At 45.5% G+C, this 16166-nt stretch overlaps 2 protein-coding genes across 9 annotated transcripts in view; one reads left to right on the top strand and one right to left on the bottom strand.

The window, feature by feature from the left end:
* The window catches only part of CENPP (centromere protein P), a 413763-nt gene that overhangs the window by 305928 nt on the left and 91669 nt on the right, over positions 1-16166 (top strand). The window lies entirely within an intron of this gene.
* Positions 8397-16166, bottom strand: part of ECM2 (extracellular matrix protein 2) — a 41178-nt gene continuing 33408 nt past the window's right edge. For all 5 annotated transcript variants that reach the window (XM_068251994.1, XM_068251997.1, XM_068251998.1 and 2 more), the window contains exons 9-10: positions 13018-13344; positions 8397-9763 (exon numbers count right to left, since the gene is read on the bottom strand). In XM_068251994.1, coding sequence (XP_068108095.1) covers positions 9595-9763; positions 13018-13344 — 496 coding nt within the window. In that variant the 3' untranslated portion in view covers positions 8397-9594. The remainder of the gene's footprint in view (positions 9764-13017; positions 13345-16166) is intronic.

Here is a 16166-nt window from a genome sequence, read left to right as displayed (position 1 = left end):
ATGTCTGGAGTTGTCCGAAGGCCCATAAAAATACAAAAAAAACACAGGCCTGGATTCATTAATGTATTTTGCGCTGTTCAGCAAGAGATACATTGATGACCGGGAGGTAAAAGTAACTACGCACGCTATGTGCGCTGGTGGCAGCGCACCGTGCGCTCTTTGATGTCTGCCTGCTCCTTGTAAAGTATGCGCACTAGTCCAGGGCAGCGACCGCGATACTTGACTATTGCAGCCGTCACTATGTCAATTAATGTGCAGCGATAGTCAAGTATCGCGGCCATTGCCCTGCACTAGTGTGCATACTTTGCAAGGAACGGACGGTCATCAATGAGCACACGTTATGCTGCCGCCAGCGCGTGTAGCATGCCGAGTTACTTCTACCTTGCGCTGAACAGCGCAAAATACATTGATGAATCAAGCCCATAGAAAGCACAGGAGCCCCGTATAGTGTAGTAGTTAGCTACACTAGATTGGTACAATAAAGAGGTACTCACAAGTAGGAATGGTCAATGAGATGCAAATAATTTTGAGTGGATGCAGCATTATGCAAATATATGCAGCTTGAACATGACCCAATCGTGCTGAGGTAAAATTCGATCTATTTTCAAGATGCATACATTTGCATCCGAAATGTGCATAATCCTGCATCAACTCAAAATTATTTGCATATTGTTGACCATCCTCACTTATAAGTGTGAGTTAGGAGTTCTGAGGGAACTCAAAACCTATCTTACCCCCCCCCCCCCCAAAAAAAAAAATAAGGGGGGTAGTGGAAGTATAGAGGGATGAAGCAGGCGCGCCAATGCAAATAATGTTTGTGTTTAAAAATCATCTGCAGTTAGGAGGAGTAGCTCATATAAATGAGGTAAGAAAAACTTAAAAAACATAAGTTAGTTTATTAAGCACCTTAGAAAAGGGCGTTCCTAATGACAGAATTTGTTTTTAAAGGCACTAATCACTTGGCCTGAGGAAGCGGCAAAGACCCTCGAAATGCATTGTCTTTTGATACTCTGTTCCAGCAATACGAGGGTTGTACTGAAAAGAATGTAAAAATTGGCATAACCTTTTATTGCCACAGGTCACTAAAATTAGTAGGTGCTCCTTTATACAGGTGCTTCAGAATAATGTATTCCAAGCTGCAGCATGGTACCATCACTGAGTTTTTGACAAAGGTGAGGTGTCGACTGTCCGACATCCACAAAAAGCTGCTCAATGTTTGTGGAGATGACACCATTGACAAGAGCAATGTGCGTAGTTGGATGAGGAAACCAGTACTGAAGAGAACCCATGCCATAACTGGACCACCCCTCTGTCATGGAGAACTCAACATACGCATATCACTTCTACTGGGCACATTATAGAGGGAGAGTTACTGTCACTGGTATAGGGATTGCCATAGTGGCCATTATGTGGCCTGTAGCCAAGGGAAGAGAGTGGTCCCAGTGGTGGAAAGCTATTGGTGTGTGGAAGTGACCACTAGCCCACCAAGGAAATCTACAGGGGCACAGGGGGGACCACTAGACCACCAAGTCAATCTATAGGGGGGACCACTGGGTTACCAGGTCAATCTATAGGGGCACATGGGGACCACTAGGCTACCAGTGAAAGCTAAAGGGGGACCACTAGGCTACCAGTGAAAGCTACATGGCCATGGGGGGGGGGGGGGAACAAAAGACTACCAGGGAAAGGTATAGGGGTGTTGAGGGGGGGCACTAGACCTCTATAAAAAGCTGTAGGGGTATGGAGAACCACTAGACCACCATAGACCACCAGGGAAAGCTATGGTGGTACGGGAGGACAACTAAACTTCTTGGATAAGCTATAGGATCACAGGGGATCCACTGACTACCAGAGAAAGTTATAGGGGTATGGAGGGAATAACTAGACCACCAGGGAAAGCTATAGGGACCGGGGGGCTCCAAGACAATGGATGGTTGAGGGGGAGGGGGGGCAGAAAAAAATGTTGCCACATGGCCCAGTGAGTTCTAACTACGCCCCTGGCTAATGTATTAACATGTACAATTTTGCAGGGCTGTGGAGTCACTACAAAAATCTTCCAACTCCTCAGTTTATGAAACCACCGACTTCAACTCCGACTTCAGGTACACAAAATGGCTCCGACTCCTCGACTCTGACTCCTTAGTCTTATACTTACCAGGGCTGTGGATTTTTTCAAAAATCATCCGACCCCGATTCTGACTCCTCAGTTTATGAAATCCCTGACTCCGACTCTGTGTACCCAAAATTGCTCCGACTCCTCAAATCCAACTCCACAGCCCTGAATTTTAGTGACCCGGGTTTGTTAGGAGAGAAAAAAAAAAGTTGCAACCCTCTTTGCAGTTGTTTCTTGGCGTTAGGCATTCTTTTTCTTGATGTCACCAACAGCTGCTGTCACACATTATGAAAGGCTCTAACTTCTTCCTCTTCTTTGGTATATTCCAACTAATGCTGTGTGTGGTTTTTTTTTTCTACATTACAACATTCCTATTCTGCTCCATCTTATTACTAATATGTAAATATTGGCTAAAAAAGACAGAAACTTAAATCATACAAGCATGTCTTCTGTACGGTAATATTACGTTTCTCAGGGTACTGTTTCCTCAACTCTCGCAAAGTATCTACCCTTACTAATCTTTTAATCCGGCCTTCAGTAAAGAAGCTACTGGTAGACTCGTCCCGAGGTTCGTTACTTCGCTCGTCCACACGGATGCATTTTTCCATTTTATCTTCAGGTTTCTGTGCCAGTAGAAACAAAATAAGGCAAAGTGTTTATTGGCTGCTTGAAAAGTCACAGTCTGTGCTCTCCTGCGTGGGTATTCCTCTAACTTGCAGAAATATGTTAGAACAGATTCTTTGGCGAGACGAGAGTTGTGGTGTTGCGACGTGCCAATACCTAGCTGAATTACAGAATTTTCCAACATGAATAAAGAGAAGAAAAAAAAAAAAACCTTCATCCATAATGAATTATTGTTCTACGGCACCATGGCAAAGTGTCTATCACTCCTACCTGGTAGCATTGGGGTACCAGGTTCAAATCTTGGCCAGGACACTATGTGCATGGAGCTTGTATGCTTTCCCCTGGTTTCCTATGGGCATTTCTGTTTTCTCTTACATCACCAAAAATGATATGCATAAGATAGATTACCTTCACATGCCCAAAAAATGTATCGGCAACTTAAAAGAAATGTCTGAGGAATAAAAAAAAAATGTACTTACTGTAACGATTGTGGAACTTTCTCTGTGATCAGCGCACAACGCGTGCGCTGACACGGCGGAAATCCTCCACAAGCGTATATTTGCAGGCACCCAGCAAAAGGTGCTACGCACCTGTAGAGGGAAATTCCTGTCGGCAGATAGCGCTGGGGAGTGCAGAGGAACCAATCCTCTGTACCTCCACAAATGCCAGACAGGAATGGTACGAAGCGCAGAACGCAATCGCAAGAGAGGCGATTGCGAATGAGATTGAGCAAAGGGACAGGTTGTATGTGTGTGCACCAATCCAGTCGCCACCCTGCGACCGCGCACACACAACAGCAGATACGAAATAGGAACGCGATCGCGAGAGGTGCGATCGCGAGACGTGACACAAGGCAGAACAGAATAGAATACGAGGGTAGCAAAGGCACAGCAAATAATACAATAAGGAGATACGGAAAATAACAAACGCTAGCTAACCGCGAACACCGCACTCATTCGCAACAGTGCACGCGGTTATGCATGATCTCCACGTGATAAGCACAATAGAGACAAGCACGCCTAACTAACCATTAACAGACAAACATGAAACAGAGGACGCGAGCGCTTGCTTAACGGTTACCTCACCGAGCCTCCAGCAAGCGTAGCGGACAAGACAGACACACGAAAACAGGGACAAGCGAGAGATAGGATCCACAGCACTAGCGAAACGTGGCTAGCGCGATCCAGGTACAGAGTAGCAGAACAGAAGGATCCCCAGCGCTAGCAAAAAGTGGCTAGCGCGATCCAGGTACAGAGTAGCAGAACAGAAGGATTCCCAGCGCTAGCGAAAAGTAGCTAGCGCGATCCCAGGAGACAGAACAGAAGAGATAGCTGGTAGCAACCGCTGCACCAGCTATACTCCAAGATCAGAGATCAGAACCATTTCCTGTCGACCACCTTTGGGACAGGACTATGGCAACAGGCAAGACAAGACAGAACAGGCAATACAGATAATACAACCTGACTGGGCTAGAAGGGGAGCCTAAAGCAACCCCCAGGAATTAACTATACTAGATAGCAATGGCTGACACTCCAGCAGTGTCCATCAGGAACAGACCATGGAAGGGAAATGACCAGCAAAGCCTTCTGGGAAACATAAAGCTCTTATAGTGCCAGTCATCAAAGAAGGCAGGTAGGGGATTTGCATAACGAATGTATGCAAATTCCCCAGCAAGAGAACAGACCAGAACTTGCAATGGAAAGACAGGTCTCTGTTCCAGAGTCCTGCAGCATGCAAACCTAAACAATGGTCAAAAGGCTGCCTGCTGAGCGGATTCTCACACTTACACAGGGCTTCCTCCAGCCCCCAGCAGCTGTTCTGTGCCCTCACCGCAGCTCCGGTGTCCCAGGATCCCCTCCGTTGAAGATGCCGACCTCGCCAGGTTGGCATCTACTGCACCTTGCGTTAGCCCTGCACTCACATGGTCTGAGGTGTTCTGCGCAGGAACCCCGCGGTCACCAACTGGCCTCGCGCAGGCGCAGTAGATGCCGACGTGGCGAGGTTGGCATCTCCAACGGAGGGGATACCGGAGATGCGGCGAGGGCACAGGACGGCTGCCAGGGGCTGGAGGAAGCCCCGGGTAAGTAGATCTTTTTTTTTTTATTATTATTCCTCGGACGTTTTCTTTAATTGGTTTCCCTCCAAAATTGATCATAGACTTCTACAGACATTAATTTATCTCACTCGGTAAGTGTTCAATGACAGTAGACCGCTTGCTTGACACTTCTGCAGGAGCCCTCCACCACACCCCAAACAATAGGCACTCATCATTTCTTCTTGACCTTTCTTCTCAGCTAGATGGGTCTACAGCGCAGGTGGGGTCATCTGGCTGCCCTGCCTTATCAGGACCCTCTCCTTTTTTTTTTTTTCCCAACTCAGACGCACACCACATGCAGAAAGCTTGTCAGCTAGAGGCCCATCAGCCTTAAGTGGCTGTGTGCCATCGCTGGGTAATGCTATCATCATCGTTCGTTTTGGTTCCATTTTTTGTAGCGCTTATAAATTTCTATATAAATTAACTAGATCGTATAAGGACCCTCTCCTTTAACCTCCTCTGACCATAGGCTCTTTGTGTCATATCACCTCCAAAAAATATATTCGTCCACCATAGCGTAAAATTACTTAAAAGCTTTATTATTAAAAAGATTGCAAACTTACAAACGAACATCTAGTCAAAATGAGCTAGCTGAGGGTCAAGAAGAAAGGGTGAGTGCCCATTGTGTAGGGTATGGTGTAGGGCTCACACCCACGTGTCAAGCAATAGGTCTCCGCTGGCACTAATGTGGATAGCCTAACTGTGGACTTGTAGATTAAGTGGCTTTTACTGTCATTGAGTGCTTGCCTAAGGTTTTCAGTGACATGTATTTTGTATCTTAGGAGAATGCCACCGAATGTTGTTTTATTTAGTTTTTCGCCCATAAACAACCTCCTGGCGCCTACTGTTTCAGTGTTGGGTTCTGCCAAGCATATATGACAAGAGCTTGTCATAAGCTGTTGTGGCCATACTTACATTCAAGTATGGGCTTCTTAGTACTGGGCATGCTCGAGTACGTGCCCAGTAGAATGACTCAGTTTTTTTTGTCCGTGCATGAGATGGCTTTGTTCCTGGGCGTGTACTCGTACATGGGCGGGAGCACGGACATGAAGAAAAAGAGGTTCTCGGAAGCGGGAATAAAAGGCTCGAAGAGGACCATCCAGAGGCTACCCACGATTTCGATGGTGTGATACCAATGGAGTCCAACGACCTTCTGAAGGAGTAAAAAAAAATGGGACATGGACGCGAGGAGCCCCTGATGGTGTAGTATTCCAAGGGTATGAGACCCTCAACAATGTAGGTGCAGGATGATCACAAGGGTAGGTTGCAAAACTGGCAACCACAGTGTTACAGCTGGTGAGGAAAGCCCGTCCTCACTTGGCCCATAATAAAAAGACTCTTTTTATTATTTGATCTGAAGTGGACTGCAATCCACAAAACACATTGTCATTCAAGTGTCTGGTTTCTGTTAAAAATGTTATCAATTTATTTTGGGCTACTTCCTTCTTATGAAAGGTGGACAATTTTTTATGATTTATCCAGTCGACATTCCCACTTCCACACATTACATCTTGGGGCCCTTCCACCCTCCCGTGATCCCCACAATTTAGTTAACTATTCCTTTTATATATTTTTTTCCTCACGGGCTTGCTTTAACTTTCCTGTACTTATTTCTGGCTGTGTGTTATTATGGCAACTTTTTCACTACATGGGTGATCTAAAGCCAAATTTCTGCAACTATGGAAAGTCTATTTAAAGTTACAATTACAAAATTGTTACAATAAAAAGCATACCACTCTATTCATTATGTTCTTCTGGACCCCTCTTTGCCGTTTCCGCTGCTCCCCGCACAATCCTAGCTTTTGATCGCCAGTTTTAGACAGTGTTTACAAACAAAAACATAGCCGCTAACCAGGAAGTGATGTTTGTTTGTATGTATATATATATCATCATGTCACCGTATACTACAAGCTTTAATTACATAGTGAAATATCTGCAATCCAGTCTGGATTTCTCACAGTTCTCAACATGTGACAGGCAGCTCCCTTCCCCCTCAGAGAGCTCTGTCTGTGAGGAGTAAACAAAGCACACAGAGCCTACAAGGGGGTCGGGGGATGGGGTGCAGGGGGCGTGCATAACTTCTCCCTACTACAGCGGAGGCAGTGCATTCCTCTCTGGGTTGACAAAGCTTGAGAAAGAAAAGAAGATTAGATATATTACAGAGACAGTGCAACTAGGAAAGGCTGCAGTAAGCCAGACCACATAAGAACAGGTATAGGAACTTATAGGATAGAAGAAATAAGGCTGAAAATTGTGTTACAGAGTCTCTTTAATTCATTGGATCAAAGCATTGTATGAAATATTGTTCAGAGAAAGGTTTATACCACTACGTATCTGATTAGGTTTAGAGCTGATAAAGCATTCAGAACTATCCAAACCTATAGATATCAATAGTAGAGATGGTCAATAAGATGGTGATAATGCCGTCTAGTGCTTTCGGACAGTTTTGATAGGCCGTATTCCAAGCTCTGTGCATTCAGTAAGCATTTTACTGAGCAGTTCTAATCCTTGGTATCAGGAATAGAGGGGAATTCATTTTAGGTCTTGGTGCAGTTTAAGTTTGGGCTCGGGTTGACACACCTATGTTAGTGGAAGTAACAGGTTATACTAGCAATATCAATAGATGGTTAGGGTGATTATTTGTGACAGATGGTACCATATTGTGGTTGGCATCATAACTGACGGCATCAGACTTCCTCCTTTACTCCTGCCCCTGTACCATTCTCCCTCCACCCTCCAACCCAGCAATCCCCGCCCCCCAGTGATGTAATACACGGCAAGTGAAGCAATGCTGCACACATTCGTTAAGAATTTTATTCTATTTCACCATTTTCATGTAAGGTCAGATGTAGTATTAGGTAGCCTCCCTCCCAAGTATGTTTCTCATTTTTGTCCCCTGTACATCAATACCTGGACCAGCCAGATAAAGAATCGACACAACAATTCTAAAGCATTAGGAGTATGAAAATCTGGGGGAAAAATCAAACTACTGTTAAAGGAAATCAAGCGCCACTTTTTTCTGCAGTTTGTTCCCTCGATTCTAATAGCTATAGAAGCTGCCATGTTCCCCTCTCCCCTTCTAGCTGCACTTATTTATCAAGGGGAAGGTGTGAAGATAGCATATGTGGCTTCTTTAAACTCTGAAGCATAGTGACCAATATCTCCACCTCCCTGCTGATAAAAGATGTTTGCTAATGTGTGTAATAACATAATTACAGCAGGCTTTATCTGCCTGAATGGATTTAGGAGGAAGTTGAATAATAACAGCTTCTGCTAAATTATCCATGAGCAGTTGACAGGCAGTGAAATGCCTCTCATACTCTCACAACTGCTTGCTGCTGCCTGGTAACTGCTCACTGCCTCCTAGTAACTGTTTGCTGAGCACTCAGTTCAACTGCCTGTGGAAAAGAGGCCTGAAATGTAAAAAGAAGAGGGTTTTTTTTAATAATGAGCCACATTGTTGGCATGCATGTTTAATATGCTATTGAAATGCCCTGGGTGCTAAAAATTGTGCTTGGTTCACTTTAAAATCTAAAAGAAATATTTAAAACATGACTTCATCAATGGTTTTTCTGTAGCCTTTATGATTTTTTTTACAGAATCAGGACATACATGGCAATCACACGGCCTTTGTATAATTTAGAGGTGTGTGTAATGTTATTGGAAACAGCGTGGTAGGAACATTTCTACTTAATGATCCCTTACTGACCCGTAAGTCTAGCGTGTATAGCGAGATACATATATACTTAGTAGGCTTGGAATGGGAAAATTACACTTTCCTTCTGCAGTCCAGGAAACCGATATTACACTTTCTGAGGTCAGTCTCTCAAGCTGTGGAAAAAGTTTTTCCAATAGGAAGGCAATAAATGTGGCATGTGAAATGCTTCGCCGGTAGAATATCTGAATTTTAGGCATTTTTTGGGGGGAGCGGCCCGGTTTTTCAGCTGCCAACTTCTTTCTGTAAGATAGCGATAAAAATGGGTGGAAAGGTCTCCTGGTCTTCCCGTGAATGGTCTTTGCTTAAAGTGGACCTGAACTCTTGCACAGGACAGAAGGAAAGCATAGAGAAATCCACCCTATATGTATTTAGAGAGTTTAGTCCAGTCTTCCTCAACCTTTTTACCCTGGAGAAACCCTGCAAATAACTTTTGGATCTCAAGGAACCCCTGCAAACAAGTTTTGGGTCTCGAGGAACCCCTACATTTGTTTTTCAGGAGGCGTGGTCTTTAAAAGTAGGTTAGGCTGCTAATTTCACTACCTCCTATTACACTGCCACTCATTATACTGTCTCCTGACCCCTCAATTTAGTGCTTCTTGTTATAGTACCACCTATTATAGTGTGCTCTAGTATACTTCCCCCACGATGGGGTAAAATGCAGAGTGCTCAAGGAACCCCTGCAGAGTCCTCAAGGAACCCTGGTTGAGAAAGCCTGGTTTAGCCTATCTAATCCCTCCTCATCTGTGACTAATCACCACTGTAATTTGATTTCTCAGCTGTGTCGGCTCAGGAATCTCCTCTGCCACGGCAGGACAGCTAATTTGTAAACACGGGATGTTAACATGTCTGCTTCCATGAAAGCAGGAAGTAGACACACTGCAGATTTATTGCAGGATTTGTTTCAGATGTAACAAAGAAATGTTTTTCTGTAGAGGTTATTATGCTGTTGCTTATCTTTTACAGCAGAGAGGAAGTTCTGAGTTCAGGTCCGCTTTAACGTAAGTTGTGAAGGAATCCGCTGGAGACCAAGTCTAACCTTTTCTCTTATTTGACTTTTTGAGGCTTGAGAATAACGCTGGAATAGGAGCGGATGCAAACAAAGGCGTATGGGGATATCTCCCTGGTGCTGATGTAGTTGTTTTCCAGGTGAAGGTATTCTAGGCTTGAATCAGTGTCCTCCTCCGGATTGCACACACAGTTTGGGGACACTGTCCTGAGGACAAATAAACAAAACACAAAACGGTTTATTAAAGAGGAGCTGTTAGGTATAGGGTCTCAGAGGAAAAAAAAACACATATATCAGTAGCTAAATATTGGCTGTACTTACATTACATATGCATTTCACGGTCCACGTTTGGATTTCACAGAATGTGTATATGTTACGGCCAGAACCCGAAGTTTGGCCACTTCTAGTTCTGGCCGGCTACTTTGGGTTCTGGCCGGCCAATGTGCGAAGTGGCCGCTGCGCTGCGGCCAATGTGAGAAATGGATTGATTCCTGTGACAGTAAGGTATCTTCTGGCCGCAGCGCAGCGGCCAGACGTATAACAACTTAGTTAATTTAATGCAATTAAGTCGGCGGCAATGTAACAATTCAAGCCGCCGGCTTTTTCTCTGCCTCTCTCTCCTCCCCCCGCGTCTCTCTCTTCCCACCGCCTCTCTCTCCTCCTTCTCTTATGGGCAGCCGGCGGGGGACATGCGTGTCCACAAGAGTCGTTCGTCGCACCAGGAAAGCAGAGCGGGGAGGCTGCAGACATTGCTTCTGCCAGCACCCGCTCTGCAAGAACGGCAGGGAAGCCTGCAGCGACGAACGACTCTGGAGGGGACACGCGTGTCCCCGCCGGCTGCCCATAGGAGAGCGAGAGAGGCGGGGGGAGGAGAGAGGCAGAGAAAAAGCCGGCGACTTGAATTGTTACATTGCCGCCGGCTTAATTGCATTAAATTAACTAAGTTGTTATACGTTTGGCCGTTGCGCTGCGGCCAGAAGATACCTTAATGTCACAGGAATCAATCCATTTCTCACATTGGCCGCAGCGCAGCGGCCACTTCGCACATTGGCCGGCCAGAACCCGAAGTAGCCGGCCAGAACTAGAAGTGGCCAAACTTCGGGTTCTGGCTGTAACATATATAGTATTTGCAGAGAATGATGCTCCTGACAGCTCATGGCAGGTTCCATGTTTGTATGTCTTGTATGAAGCCAATTGTGATGTCATATGCTCCCTTACCCTGCTTCCTGATTATTCAACTCACAAAAAAGATCAGGGTGAAAGATCCTAATGGCTCATACACTACTGTGCAGTGAATATTAATTAGCCATGTGGCTAGGAACAATAGCGGACTCCTGCAGTATACTCTAACGGAATGTGCCCTGTGAACATGATTTTTCAGTGCTGTGAGCTTGGCTGCAAGATACAAGCTGCTGTAACATGAGCCTGTAACTTCTCGCTGTGAAAGCAGCCTTAGGACTGGATAGAGAAATGAAGGGGGAGGACCAAGGTACTGCAGTGGGGAGAAGAAGCAGCCCCAGAATGCTTTGCAGTATCTGTTATGCGTCCTACCGGCCTCCTTCGGAGCTTGGGAATAACCAGCCTTGCTGTTCAGCAAGGATCAAAGTAAGAGAGATTTTTAACTTCAGTATTGCCTTTTTGGCTTCCTTCTAAACTGTTTAACACAGGAGAATAGAGGTTTAAATTAGCTTTTGCAGCCTGACGGTTACTCTTTAACAAATGTATATTTTAATGTATTGTGTCCTATAGCGTTAAGGTGGCTACACATGTTAAATTTTTTCTGTTCGATTTTACCCCAGTTTGATTAAACCGATGGTGGGGTAGCACTCTCGCCTTGCAGCGCTAAGTCCTCGGCTCGAATCCCAGCCAGGGCACAATCTGCATGGAGTTAGTATGTTCTCCCTGTGCCTGGGTGGGTTTCCCCTAAAATTGAGTGATCTAAAGCCCAATTTCTGCAACTATGGGAAGTGTAATGAAGTTATTCCTTGGATCAGAGAGTTGTATGAAATATTGTTCAGACAAAGGTGTATACCACTACGTATATCTGATTAGGTTTACAGCTGATAAAACATTCAGAACTATCCAAACCAATAGTAAAATGGCCCTAGACTACGATACATACACGACACAATACATACATAGACATATGACTATGGTAGGGATTAGATTGTGAGCTCCTCTGAGGGACAGTTAAGTGACAAGACAAAATTCTCTGTACAGTGCTGTGGAAGATGCCGACACAACCGTGTTTCCCCAAAAATAAGCCCTAGCTTATACTTCAAACATGCTTGAAATATAAGCCATCCACCGAAACTACGCCCTACCTTATTGTGAGGTGGCTGGCTCACTGGCCACCCAATGTACCCACTTGCTGCTCCTCCATCCCTCTTCACAGAGTGGCAAGCAGAGCATTACCAGTACAGGAGAAGAAACTCATCGACTTCCGACTTGCCAGCATTAACGTCTCTCGTCAGCAGCGCCTGGCTTCCTCTCCTTGACAAAAGCGGCTCTTGTCATGTGATGCGCGCAGCACCTGCGTGTCACATGGCGCCACAGTTGTCACGGAAAGGAAGCTGGGCGCTGCTGGGGAGCGATGTTAACGGCAGCAGGTCGAAAGCCGGTGAGTTTCTTCTGCTCCACTCGCCACTCTGAAGAGGGAAAGAGGGAAGGGCTATACATGGCTGAAGGCTGCCGCTGGGGACCAGGGCCCCTGGGGGCACATCTGACTACAGGGGAGCTCATCAGTCCAGCTATACTGGACTGGCGGCTGCTGTTGGGGGCAGAGGACACCTTGGGGCACATCTGACTACTGGGGAGCTCATCAGTCCAGCTATACTGGACTGGGGGCTGCTGTTGGGGACAGAGGACACCTGGGGGCACATCTGACTACTGGGGAGCTCATCAGTCCAGCTATACTGGACTGGGGGCTGCTGTTGGGGGCAGAGGACACCTGGGGGCACATCTGACCTACTGGGGAGCTCATCAGTCCAGCTATACTGGACTGGGGGCTGCTGCTGGCGCAGGGGACACCTGGGGGCATATCTGACTACTGGGAATACATGGCGTCACCCCTCAAAATTATAATCCCGCCATGAAAATAATAATCTTTTGGGGCTAAAATTATTATGACGGTGTTTTTTCTTTGGGGGAAACATGGTATATAAATACTAATAATTTGAACCTGGGTGGGACTTGACTGGTCCATTTTCAAGCTGCATATATTTGCATGAAAATGTACATAATCCTGCATGAATTCAGAAATATTTGCATCATTTTTAAACCAGGGCTCTCATTTCTGTGAAAAAAAACAACCCTCTAGTATTGCATAGGTTTTATGAGTTGTATCGAAAATATCTGCCAGTCCACCACTTCTGTAGTCACTTTGGCCAACGCTCTTTGTATTACTGTGATTAGCTGGGGACAATATCTGAAGTATTTTAAAGACAAACATGAAAGCTTACTTTATTTTATTATTGTTGAGCCTGAGAATGTGGAGGTCTTTCATGTTTTCCATTCCGATTGGCACACTCGTCAGTTCATTATAATCGAGAAATATTTCTCTTAGCGAGTGATAAGCCCCATGGAAGGAGATCGGGTCAAGTCCATCGTTGTCAAGCTTGTTGAAGGACAGGTAGAGGTATTCCAAGCCGGGATTCAGGTGTGCAAATATGTAGCCCGGTATTCTCTCGATCTGGTTTCCCACCAGGACGAGGTGCAGCAAGGACTTTGGCAGGTAGGACGGCACTTGATAAAACTTGTTGTACGACAGATCTATTGATTCCAGGTTCCTGAGACAACAAAGAATGACTGATTAGATAAGGAGCAAGCCAGTTATTCTCGTTGACTCTTTGAAAAGCAAACAAGTACATCGACATGATTTTAAGACAGAACTTTTCTTTGAAGATCATTTTTACGTAGATTGAACTGGAAGTATAAATTCAGTTCATCTGGTTTGGATGAACGTATGTAAGTATGGAGGGGCTGCATCTGGTATGGTGATCCGCTCTGAGGAATACGAGAACTTCCCAATGTACTACTGATGAAAGGGTTGGGGTCCAGTAGGCTACTGGGCCTCCTACCCCCCACCATGTGCTTTCCATAGTAATCAAAGCAGATCTGCTGCCCATGCCTATTGGCCGAGGACAAGGAAGTCACAGGGAATTACGACATCAGATGTTTTACCGGCTGGATCAATGAACTGAGACAGATGGTTTATATATCATACTGCAGGAATCATGTAGAGGAGGGAAGAGACTCAATAGGTCGCTGAACAATAATGTGTTTCACCAGCTTCGTAGTAGTAACTGCTGCCACTAAGGTAAAATAACACTAAGGCCTTGTTCACATCAGGGCTGTTTTTGTGCGCTTTTCACAGCGCACTGCCCTGTGCGTTCTGCAAGGCATTGATTTTCCCATGTAATTAAATGTAGCTGGTTCACATCTACGCGCTGCGCTGAGCAGCGTTACAAAAACATAGTGTACCATGCATTTCTGTGCACTGAGCTGTAAAGCGCACATCAATGCAAGTGAATGGGTGCGCTTTTTTAGCGCATAGAAGCGCGTACAAACGCATAGAAGCGCATGCGTTTTTTGCCCCTAATTGAAAAAAAAATACATTTACATATAAAAACAAAGCTTTACTATCAACTGCTACTGCTACAATAAGCAAAACGCTACTGCTACAATAGGCAAAACGTGCTTTAAAGAAGCGCAGAGCAACGCACAGAAGCGCGCACAAACGCATGCGTTTTTACCACGCCTAAGGCCTCATTCACATCTAACTACCGCAGAAGGCCATAGGATTGCACGCTATCTGTGCCACTACCTGCTGCGCTGCTGAACCCATTCATTACAGTGAATGGGGAATGGGTCAGCTCTGCGTTTGCGGGCAGAATGCATGCAGCAGTACGCAAGCGCATCATAGCGTTCACAAGCACATATGATGTGAACGGAAGAAGGGCTGTCTATGCACTTCTTGCGTGCCGCACATCAGTGCATATGATGTGAATGAGGCCCAGTCAGGTACTCGCCTATGGAGGGGGAAGGCTCTGAATCTCATAGAACCTTTCCTGGTTCTCTCTCTGTGTACTCGTTCCAGCACTCTGCCTCCCCCCCCCCCCCCCCCCTCCCCGCAGTTGCAATAATACAACCAATTGGTCGAATATGCCTTTGTGGATCCTCGGAAGGCTTCAGAAGCACTTGTGTCCCTGAGTGCTTCTGAAGACTATAAACTGAATAACCTTGCATGCGATGAAGGCTAAAACAGAACTTTTAATTAATAAAAAAGTATTTGAGAGGACACTGACATGTAGTGCTGCTAACATACAAAAATGTAAATAGTGAAGTAGTATGCAGGAGACAGCACTATATTGTCAATTGGGATTAGGCTAAGCTCTCACACTGTATAGTAAATACAAAACACTCCCCTATATACAACCCTACATGTTTACAACCTCCTCTTACTTCTATAAAACAAACCCAACTTATGCATGCAGCAGCCTCCTCCCATTACATGTGGCCACTCCCCTCTCCCACATGAAGCCATCCTTCTGTAAAACAAACACCATTTAGGCATGCAGCAGCCTCCTCCCATTACATGTGGCCACTCCCATCTCCCATGTGCTGCCATCCTTCTATAAAACAAACCCAACTTATGCAAGCAGCAGCCTCCTCCCATTACATGTGGCCACTCCCCTCTCCCATATGCAGCCATCCTTCTATATAACAAACACCATTTATGCACGCAGCAGCCTCCCTCACATTCCATGTGTTGTTCTGTGCCTGCAGCCTCCTCTCCCAGTTACAGCCGCACATTACAATGTAACTTTATAAGCACTACAGCTGGCAATGTGTGTTATGAGACTGAGGATAGAATACCTGGAGATAAATCGTATTACCACACTAAAACCTTCTCATCTCAGTCCACAATCTTTCTGAGTTATGGTCATGTTGGAAACCTATCCTGTATCCACAGTAATCCTCATAATCCCACAATTACAGAAATATATATTTTCTATTTATTTTTTCTTTCTGGATGTGTTTGAAGTTGAGTCCAAATTCTTGCAGTCAAAATCTGAGATTTATTTACTGTTCTCTGGTTTTGGGTTCTGTCGAGGGGATTTGTATGCCATGTGTTCTGGTTCTGCCGTAGAGGTGATGAAAAATGCAACTTGGCCTGTGCCAGGCTTTTGTCAACGGCACTGTTGTGTCTAAATTGCCCACCTGCACTCAACTATTGTAGGCTTGGCACATAAAAAAGTGCCACTGAAGATAAAATCCACAAATTTGATTCGCCTATTTGTCCTGTTTATTACAATATTTAAAGTGAATGGGAACCACATTTAAAAAAATGAGATAGATGGGTCCTATAGAGCCTTCTCGCTCCTCTCCTGGTCCCCCCGTTCCAGTGGTGGCTCGCCTGGTAGCAGTATCTGACTAAATTAGTCAAATACTGCTTTACCCGGCCGTAGGAAGCTTCAGAAGTCTTCAGGGAGCCCGAGTGCTCCTGAAGAAGGGCGGCCCTGTACTGCACCTGCGCAAGCACGCTCTCTTGCGCGCTCACGCCTGTGCAGTATGGAGCCGCACGTCTTCAGGAGGACACGGCTCCCGA

The sequence above is a fragment of the Hyperolius riggenbachi genome, chromosome 9, assembly GCF_040937935.1.
Source record: "Hyperolius riggenbachi isolate aHypRig1 chromosome 9, aHypRig1.pri, whole genome shotgun sequence".
In the NCBI taxonomy this organism is placed as follows: domain Eukaryota; kingdom Metazoa; phylum Chordata; class Amphibia; order Anura; family Hyperoliidae; genus Hyperolius; species Hyperolius riggenbachi.
The sequence above is the reverse complement of the archived record's forward strand: the minus strand, read 5'-3'. Positions and strand labels throughout refer to the sequence as shown.